The sequence below is a fragment of the Arachis ipaensis genome, chromosome B9, assembly GCF_059453495.1.
Source record: "Arachis ipaensis isolate K30076 ecotype BB chromosome B9, ASM5945349v1, whole genome shotgun sequence".
Classification (NCBI taxonomy): Eukaryota; Viridiplantae; Streptophyta; class Magnoliopsida; order Fabales; family Fabaceae; genus Arachis; species Arachis ipaensis.
Window position 1 is genome coordinate 7,435,368 of NC_142444.1, and position 9,692 is coordinate 7,445,059.

General features: G+C 41.0%; 2 protein-coding genes across 2 annotated transcripts; one reads left to right on the top strand and one right to left on the bottom strand.

Moving 5' to 3' along the window:
* The first annotated feature begins 453 nt into the window (after positions 1-453).
* Positions 454-2,231, top strand: LOC148543640 (uncharacterized). Its single transcript, XM_088498182.1, has 3 exons — positions 454-1,213; positions 1,288-1,697; positions 1,770-2,231. Exons 1-3 carry the CDS (start codon positions 454-456, stop codon positions 2,229-2,231), a joined length of 1,632 nt encoding a protein of 543 aa, XP_088354308.1.
* A 432-nt stretch (positions 2,232-2,663) lies between these two features.
* Positions 2,664-7,400, bottom strand: LOC148543641 (uncharacterized). The gene is made up of 3 exons (XM_088498612.1): positions 4,116-7,400; positions 3,456-3,899; positions 2,664-3,017 (listed from the first exon to the last, which is right to left on the bottom strand). The coding sequence occupies exons 1-3, from the start codon at positions 7,398-7,400 to the stop codon at positions 2,664-2,666; spliced, it is 4,083 nt and encodes a 1,360-aa protein (XP_088354738.1).
* Positions 7,401-9,692: the final 2,292 nt, after the last annotated feature.

Consider the following 9,692-nt stretch of genomic DNA (forward strand, 5'->3'; position numbering starts at 1 on the left):
ATGATGATCATATCACAGCCCCCAAGCTTAGCCTGAGGAAGATTTTAATGAAGCAGGTTGAGCTTTTTTGTATGAGTTATAACTCGGTTTGCGTGGGTTAGTGGATGAGCCCCCAGATCAACTTACTTCATTAAAAGATGGTTTTGTGTTTTAAATTTGTGGTACGTGGGGAGTCGTGTCCGTTATTTTCTGATGAAAGAGAAAGAGTAATGGTTTCATTTAAGTTTGCTGATTCCCAATGTTGGGTACACTGTTTGATGTGGCTTTGGGAGTGGGGGTTATCATCTGGAACGTTTTGTTCTTTTAATTCCTTTAATCCTTTCAGATTTTTGTTGGCTTTTGGTTATATGCTTGCTTCTTTGAAGAATGAGTAAGAGAGGTATGATTCTCCTTTTTCCATTTCTGATCCGTTTCTTCTGCTTTCTGTTTAATCTTGTACTGCTTTGTGGGCTAATGGGTTTTGAAAAAGAGAAAAAGGATAAGGTGGATTGGTCTTATGATTGGGTAGGGGAAGATGTTAAATCACGGGTGTCACTTTTCTCTGATGAGGCGGTAGTGAGGGAGGTGGATGTTAATAAAATAGTGAGGGTGGGTTCCGGAGTGAAAGTAGAGTTGTTACCATGTAGTGTGGATGATAGAGTTTATCACCGAGAGTGGGGGTTTGGGTTCTTCTACATGCATAGTTGTGTGCTTGAAGAATTGCGGGTTAGGCTTTCGTTTACGGAGTTTGAGTGTCAGGTTCTTAAGCAGCTCAACTGTGCTCCATCACAGCTTCATCCTAATGGGTGGGCTTTTTTGCGATCCTTTGAGGTTTTGATGGAATTCCTAGAGGAGGTGCCTTCTGTGGATCTATTCTTTTCTTTATTTCAAGCTAAAGGGGTGTGGAAGGGGGGTTGGGTGAACTTCAATAGTACTCCAGGATTTGGGATTTTCAAACTTTACAAGTCTTCTTTTAAAGACTTCAAAGTGATGTATTTTAAAGTCAGGAGTTCAGAGGAGGACTTCCCGTTTTTTATTGATGAAAATCTTGCTGAGAAGTTTCCTCTATTTTGGTGCTCGGAGCCGCAAAATATACTCGGCCCAGAGGTGATATCGCCGAGGAACGAGTGTCTGATAGAGTTTTTGGTGGAGAATGTTGATCGGAAAAATCTGATATCGATTTATGAGTTGCTGAAGTGGGAGGAGGATAAAGGTGCTGTTGTAGAGTATTTGGGTGAGTTTTTAGGGCTTATGTTGATGTGTGTCTTTTTTTTTTCTGAAAAGTCTAACATGAATTGTTTTTTGTAGGTGGGAAGTATCCTGGTGTTTCTGCTGCGTCTCTGAGGACGCGATTCAAGAATAAGAATTTGGAGAAGGAGGTATCTTCATCTAATGCTGAGAAGGTTGTTGGGACTGGCGAGGTTACGCAGCCTCGTCAAGGTCGGAGGAAGGTGATTGTGAAGAAAAGAAAGAAGTCCGACCTTGTGGATATATCGGATGATTCTGATGAAAAAGAGTTAGGTGTTCCCCTGGAAGAGATACAGGCTTTTATTGGAAATCAAAAAAGGCTTCATGACATTTCTGAACAAAGTGAGGCATTTTCGGTTTGGGAAAAAGAGTATCCTTATATGGCGGTTGTGGACGAGTATTGCCAATCGTCGGCTGATGTTACTCTTGCAAAGGAAGTTGGGGATATGGCTATTGGGCAATATATGCAGGTAATAACCTACTGACTTTTCCTTAATTTTCCTTTGGGAGTCTTATGAGTTTTGGTTTATTCTGTTCTCTAGGTGGTTGGGCTGCGCCTTGCAAGTCTTGGGCGCAGCCAGGAGTTGAAATATAAGAGGGTTGCTGCGGAAAAGGGGGAGGTGTCTGTTTTGAAGGAGGAGTTGGTTAAGTGTAAGGGTCTTGTTGTTGAGCTTCAAGCTCGTTTGACTGAGACCGAGAAGTTGCTGAAGGAGATTAAGGAAAGTTATTCTAAGGATGTGGAGGATTTGAAGAAAAAGGAAAGTGATCTGGTGAACCTGCAAAGTCGTCTGATTGAGGTTTCTGCTCAGTTTAAGGATATGGAGAAGAAAAAGGCGGATGAGATATTGGATTCGTTTGTTGAAGGTTTCGAAAGGGCAACGTTGCAGGTTAAGTTTTTGGTTCCGGATGCCGATCTCTCTGGTATGGATCCTGGGAAGATAGTGCGAGATGCTCAGCTGATTGAAGATGATGGTGACGCAGAAGATGAGGCCGATAATGTTTAGCGTGATTTGTTAGGAAACTTTTTTGAATTTGTTTTGCATATGTAATAGTATAGCCCGTGTTTTTTGAACTTATCTTGAATTGACTTGTTTGAATTTTGAATTTGATGCTTTTTATAAAAGCTATTTGTGATTGTTCGGATTTTTTCTGAGTTTATTGGTGTTGTGGTTGATGATGTTATTTGATGAATGTAGTTTGTAGCTTTGCCAGGTATTGGCATTTGTCTGAGCTGTGTTGATAAATTGATAAGATCGATATTATGTGATAGAAAAGAAAAAATAAGATAATATATGTCTCCTATATATTCGGAGTTGGTTTGAACCTTTTACATACAAAGGTGCAAGTAGGCTAGCCTCGTTAAAACCTCTCCAAGCAAAACCCTTTGGGATAAAATCTTGGTAGTAGGAAAAAGAGTACAAGCCTATCCCTGTCTTTTAACTATAAAATTTCTTTAAGGAAGACACGTTCCATGTATTAGGCAAGAGTTTACCTTTTAGTGATTCTAGCTTGTATGCTCCTTGGCCGAGTGCTTCGGATACTCGGTATGGGCCGTCCCAATTGGCTGCTAGCTTTCCATGTGTTGGTGGTTTCCGAGCAGTTTCAGTTTTGCGGAGGACTAAGTCTCCTTTAACGAATGATCTGTTTTTGACCGACTTGTTGTATTGTCGAGCTATGGCTTGCTGCGTTGCGCGTTGCTTCAAGGCGGCGAGGTTTCTAACTTCTTCAATGATGTCGAGCTCGGATCTCCGAGCTTCGTCTTGGTTGTCGATATAAGTTCGGATTGAGTTCTGGGAGATTTCCAGGGGGATCATGGCTTTCGATCCATATACCAGTCTGAATGGCGTTTCCTTTGTTGATGTTTGTGGGGTGGTGTTGTATCCCCAGAGTACCTTGGGTATTAATTCGGCCCATAGTCCTTTGGCGTCATCTAGTTTTTTCTTTAGCACATGCAGGATGACCTTGTTTGCGGCCTCAGCTAGTCCGTTTGCTTGAGGATGTTCAACAGAGGCAAAGTGTTACTTTATTTTGAGATTCTGCAAAAAAGATTGGAATTTCTGATCGGCGAACTGGCGGCCGTTGTCAGTTGTGATATGTTGAGGTATGCCGAAATGGCAAATAATATTTTTCCAAACGAATGAAATCATTTGTTGTGATGTTATTTTTGCTAGAGGTTGGGCTTCAACCCATTTGGAGAAATAGTCAATTCCGACAATAAGAAATTTTACCTGGCCTAGTGCTGTGGGGAATGGCCCGAGTATATCCAAACCCCATTGGTTGAATGGCCAGCTGATATCTGAATGATGCATTTGCTCGGCAGGGATGTGTATCAGTGGTGCGTGTCTTTGGCAATTGTTGCATGACCTTATTTTCTGTTGGCTGTCCTGTTTCAAAGTCGGCCAGAAAAATCCGGCTCGGAGGATCTTTGATGTTAGGCTTCGAGCCCCTGTATGTGTGCCACAGATTCCTTCATGTGCTTCTGCTAATGCTAGATCGGCTTCTGATTTGTTGAGGCATTTGAGTAGAGGGCGAGTATATCCCCGTCGATACAATGTTCCATTGAGTATTGTGAAGGAAGATGCTTGGCGTCGGAACTTTTTATCGCTCTCGACCCCTTCTGGTATATTACCTGTTTGTAAATAGTGTATAAAGTCGTTCCTCCAATCTGTTTCCTGTGAAACACTTAGCACATTTGTCAGAGTAACAGTGGGTGATGTTATTGTGAATTGTTGCAGTGTAGATAGCTCGGACTGTGTACTACCGAGCTTAGATAAGATATCCGCTCTTTGATTTTGTTCGCGTGGTATATGTTCTATTTCAAATTTGAAAAAATTTTTTGATAATTTTTTTACTAACAGCAAGTATTTAGAGAGTAGAGGATCTTTTACCTGGAAAATGTCATTTACCTGTTGTACGACTAACAAAGAATCACAGTATACCTTGATCGTCGAGATTTGAAGATCTAAACAGAGTCGGAGTCCGGCGATTAGTGCTTCATACTCGGATTGGCTGTTGCTTGCTTTGAAAGCTAAGTGTATTGAGTGTTCCAATATGAATCCATCCTCGGCCTCCAGACGAATTCCTGCACCACAGCCTCTGTTATTTGAAGAGCCGTCCACATATAAGATCCATTGTTTTGCATGATCTTCCTCGGATGGTATTGTAAGCTCGGCGATAAAATCTGCCAGGAATTGTGACTTGATCGGTCCTCGGGATTGGTATTTGATGTCGAACTCAGATAGTTCGACTGCCCATTTTATAAGTCGTCCTGCAATTTCTGGTTTGTGTAACACTTGTCTTAGTGGGTGATCGGTTCTGACATGGATAACGTGGTTCTGGAAGTAAGGTCGGAGACGTCTCGCCGAGAATACCAGTGCTAGTGCGAGCTTCTCAATCCTTGGATAATTGAGTTCGGCATGCTGCAGAGTCTTACTAACAAAGTATACTGGATGCTGAACTTTGTTTCTCTCTGTAACAAGGGTTGGGCTTATTGACCAATCAGTAACTGACAGATATAGAAATAAATCTTCCCCTTGTAGGGATTTTTGTAATATCGGCGGTTGTGAGAGTGTTGTTTTTAATTTTGAAAAGGCCTTCTCACAATCGTCGTTCCATTCGAAGTTATTTTTCTTTTTAATTGTTTGGAAAAAAGGAATAGAAGTTGAAGCAAGGCAAGGAACAAATCTGGAAAGTGCAGCGAGTCGTCCTGTGAGGCGCTGAACTTCTTTGACTGTTTTAGGGCTGGCCATGTCCAACACAGCTCGGCATTTGTCTGGATTTGCCTCTATTCCCCAGTATGTCAGCAAAAAACCTAAAAACTTTCCTCCTTGAATGGCGAATGCGCATTTTTCGGGGTTGAGACGCATGTTGTACTGGCAGATCTGGCCGAATATTTCTGTAAGGTCGCTGATATGGTTATCTCCGATTTTTGTTTTGGCGACCATATCATCGACATAAACTTCGATATTTCTGCCGATTTGTTTGGCGAACACCTTATCCATAAGGCGTTGGTAAGTTGCACCTGCGTTCTTTAAACCAAATGGCATAACTTTATAACAATAGTTACCGAAATCAGTGATAAAAGCTGTTTTATTTTTATCAGAGGGGTGCATCATTATTTGATTATACCCTGAATACGCATCCATAAAGCTTAAAGTAGCGTAGCCTGACGCATTGTCTACTAAAGAGTCTATGGATGGTAGAGGATAAGAATCCTTTGGGCATGCTTTGTTTAAATCAGTGAAGTCGACGCACATGCGCCACTTACCATTTTGTTTTCTTACCATTACCACATTGGCTAACCAGGTGGTGAATCTGATCTCTTTGATAAATTCGGCGTTGATGAGCTTTTGTGTTTCTTCCTGTGACGCTCTCTTTTTCTCTTCGCCGAGTTTGCGTTTCTTCTGTTGCACTGGTCGGATTGTCGAGTTTATTGCTAGTCTATGGCTGATAATCTGTGGGTCGATTCCGGGCATGTCTAATGGTGTCCATGCGAAAAGGTCGGCATGTTCTTGCAGGAAGGTTGTTATGGCCTGCAACTCAGATGCATTGAGTGAGGTACCTACATATGTGAATTTATTAGGGTTATTGTTGAAATACACTTTTTGTAGGTCGTCAGAGGGTTTTGGGCGATCGGGGAAATCAGCTCTTGGGTCCAGTTCGGCTAGCGTGTGCTCCTTTTGGTTCAGGCCGACGTTGTTGACTTGTTGCGTGGAGCGATTTTGGAATTTCATGCTGATGTTGTAACATTGTCGTGCCTCTTTATGGTCGCCATGAATTGTTACAACCTGGTTGTCCTGCAAAGGAAACTTTACACAGAGATGAACTGTAGATACAATGGCGCCGAACTTATTCAAAAAAGGTCGGCCGAGAATAATGTTATATGGGCTGAAACAATCGACTACTAAATATTGAATATCATTAGTTTTTGAAAGAGGTTGCTCACCCAGTGTGGTTTGTAACCACACTGATCCGAGTATTGGAACTCGTTCTCCCGAGAAGCCGACCAAGTCTCCTCCAGTGGAATGTAGCACGTTGTCGCTGAGCTTCATCTTTTGAAATGTGGAATAAAACATAACATCGGCACTGCTCCCGGGATCCAAGAGTACTTTTTTCACTAATAGATCCGCTATCTGGAGGGTGATTACCACGGGGTCGTCCAAATTTTGTATATTGGAGTTAAAGTCGGCCTGTGTGAAAGTGACTTCTGGTTGTGGGTTAGTGATTGCTACATCTTGTTTCGGTCCTTCTACCGAGCATATTGCTCTGAACGACCTTTTCCTTGCCGAGTTTGAGTATTCCCCACTTGCGTATCCTCTTGAAATACAATTGATTATACCTCGTGGTCTTTCATATTGGCTTGAAGATGCCTTCTCTTTTCCTCGGTGTTGTTCAGAGAGGTCGTTTGTTATGGAACTGGGGCCGCGCTTTTGGATGTGACCACCGATGTATTTGTCTAGGTGTCCTTGTCTTGCTAGTCGTTCTAAGAGATCTTTGGCGATCATACAATCATCGGTATTGTGGCCGTGTTTCTGGTGGAAAGCGCAGTACTTTGACTTGTCCACGTTCTTTGCATCCTGGTATGTGCCGGCCTTTCTTGGAGGCTTAATTAGTTTAGAGTTCAAGATCTCCTTGATTATGTCTTCCCTCTTAGTGTTAAACTGCGTATAAGAATCAAATCGAGGTGTTAGTTTAAAACTTTTCTTAATGGTTGAGCTCTTATCTTCTTCGCGGAAGTGTGACTTGTCAGACTTCCGAACTTGTCTGAGCTCCTCGATGTCAATTTGTCCTTTTGCTTTCTCTCGAAATTCTGCTAGGGTCTTTGGTTTTGCTACTGCGATCGTCTCCTGGAACTTCCCGGGTCGGAGGCCGCTTTTAATTGCATGCAAATGGACCTCAGGGTGGAGATCTGGTATGCTGATTGCGACCTTGGTAAAACGAGTCATATAGTCCTTTAAGCTTTCGTTTGGTCCTTGCTTGATAGTGTTCAGGTAATCGGAATTGTGCAAGTATATTGCAGATCCGGCGAAATGTTCTTCAAATAACTTCGCCAACTGATGAAAGCGCGAGATGGAACCTGCAGGCAAAGCACACAACCAATCAAGTGCAGGACCGTCTAAATAATTCGGAAAACAACGACATAAAACTGTATCTGATGCACCATTGACGATCATTATTGATCAGATTTTTTTATGAACTTCCTCGGGTCTCCGAGTCCATCATAAGGCGTGAGAGTCAACGGCAGAGTGAACCTCTTCGGCAGTTCGAAGTTCATTACTTCTTCTGTAAAGGGGCCTACAGGGTCCTCGGACTCTTCTTTCTCGTCTTCGGGCTGCTGCTCTTCGTGTCGAGCAGTTTCTGAAACATGAGTCGGTTGGGATTGATGTTCCTCGTCTTCCGCCTGTTGGCGATGAGCATCGTTGTGTTCAATCCGAGCATGATTTAGTTCAGCAATTTGAGCAGCCATTATTTGGTTCTCGTCAGCCATTCGCTGATTAGCTTGTTGTAGCTCAGCTACCATTCGCATGAGTTCGGACAGTGAAGGAGGCGGTACGTCAGCCATGGATGTAGATGGAAGTGATGGGACCAAAAGAAAAAATATGATTTCCTGGGCCCCACGGTGGGCGCCAATTGATCTTGCCTGTAAAATAGATCGGCCTCAAGTCCTCGAGAATAGCCGAGCTATATGCTGCAAGGTTGAACGTCCGTCTCTTGGAATCCGAATTCTTTATGTTCGTCGTGAGTGTGAGAACACGAGCAATATCAAAAGAGGGGAGTGTACCTGCAAAAGGCACTCCGAAGCTTAAGTCAGCGTGTATTCTAGTTTACTTAGGAAAAACTTTTATATGTGACGAGTTCTTTGTCCGTTATATTCTCGGCATTACCGTTTAACTGAATGATATCGTAACCAACCTTATTTTGTCGTTGGAACGTCGGTTATGATGGAGACGTTATTGTCGCCTAGTTATAGCTCATAATTCCGAATAGTAACGGAAGATGACGAGGTGCATCATATGTTGCTAATGGTTATGAGGCCGAGTTATAACGTACAATAATGACGACCATTATTATGAGATAATGATGATCATATCAATAATAATAATAATAATAGAGGTGTATTATACTTTTCTAAAATTATTCTGGTTATATAAATAAAAAAAATGAATAAGAATAATTATTATAAAATAAATAGGTTTTAGACATTATAAAATATAGTTTTAATGTATCTAATAATAATAATAATTAGATTTATATTTTAGATTCATTTAGGTTTTATTAATTATTGTTAAAAGCTAATAAATATAAATGTGGAAATTTTGTAATATAGATTTAGAGTATTTTGAGTAGTTAGTAATATAATTGTTAATATAATTATATTATACTGGTTATGTGATAACGAAGATGAGATATTGTTAAATTTTATTTATTAATTAATTATGGTTATCTTTGTTTAATGTGATATATGACTACGTTTTGTAGGATTTAAGGATGTTGACATGTAACCACCTAATATCGTCGGATCCGTTCAATCAAATTGTGGAGGGTTGTTTATGGGAGACTAGTTTTTATCATATTTTTCATATTGGAGTAATCCAATATCAGTCGACAATGGTTAATGCTTTGATTAAGAGATGGCATCCTAAGACTCACATTTTATTTTTCGGTTGGTGAGTGTTCTGTGACATTGGAGAATGTGGCGATAATTCTTGGTCTTCTAGTTACAGGACCGATCCTGAGTAGTTATGAGGCCTTAGAGGTCGAATGCTTGCATCAGTTTGGTATTGCACTAAAAAGACAGATTGAAGAGGAAGCTTCATAAAGTTAACGTAGTTTCAGGAAATGAAAGATCATTTAGTCTTTACTGATGATATTCACATTCAGGGGTACGTAAAGTACCACATAAGGTTATTATTTGGGACCATTCTGTTTGGAGACAAGTCTAGGACAATGGTGCATTGAAAATTTCTGCCGTTGCTCCGTAACTTTTTTGGGATCATACAATTTAGTTGGGGATCGGCATGTCTGGCGCACTTGTATAGAGCATTGTGTATGGCTTCTCGTGTCGACTGCAAGGAGATAGATGGTCCACTAACACTTTTGCTTACCTGGACTTGGATCCGTCTACCATTTCTTGCACCCATTCTTGGCAATTCCCAACTCTTTACTATTGCAAACAGGTAAAATTAATTACTATCTGCTTGTTGAAAAAATGTAGCACATTATATTTTAATTTTTACGATAAAAATTAATTAACAGATTGTCTAATGTCAGATGGTGAAACTGGGAGCGTGCTGATCATCCTTACAGATTTTATTCTCTTGCTCACTTTAGGAGGTTGTTGGACGAGCTGCAAGAAGGACATATACATGTTGTAATGAATAAGTATCTAATTTTGTTTAGCCGTATTATTATTTGGTGTGTAATCTTATTTTACATTCAATGTGTCCAGTTTGTTTGGGAGGCTT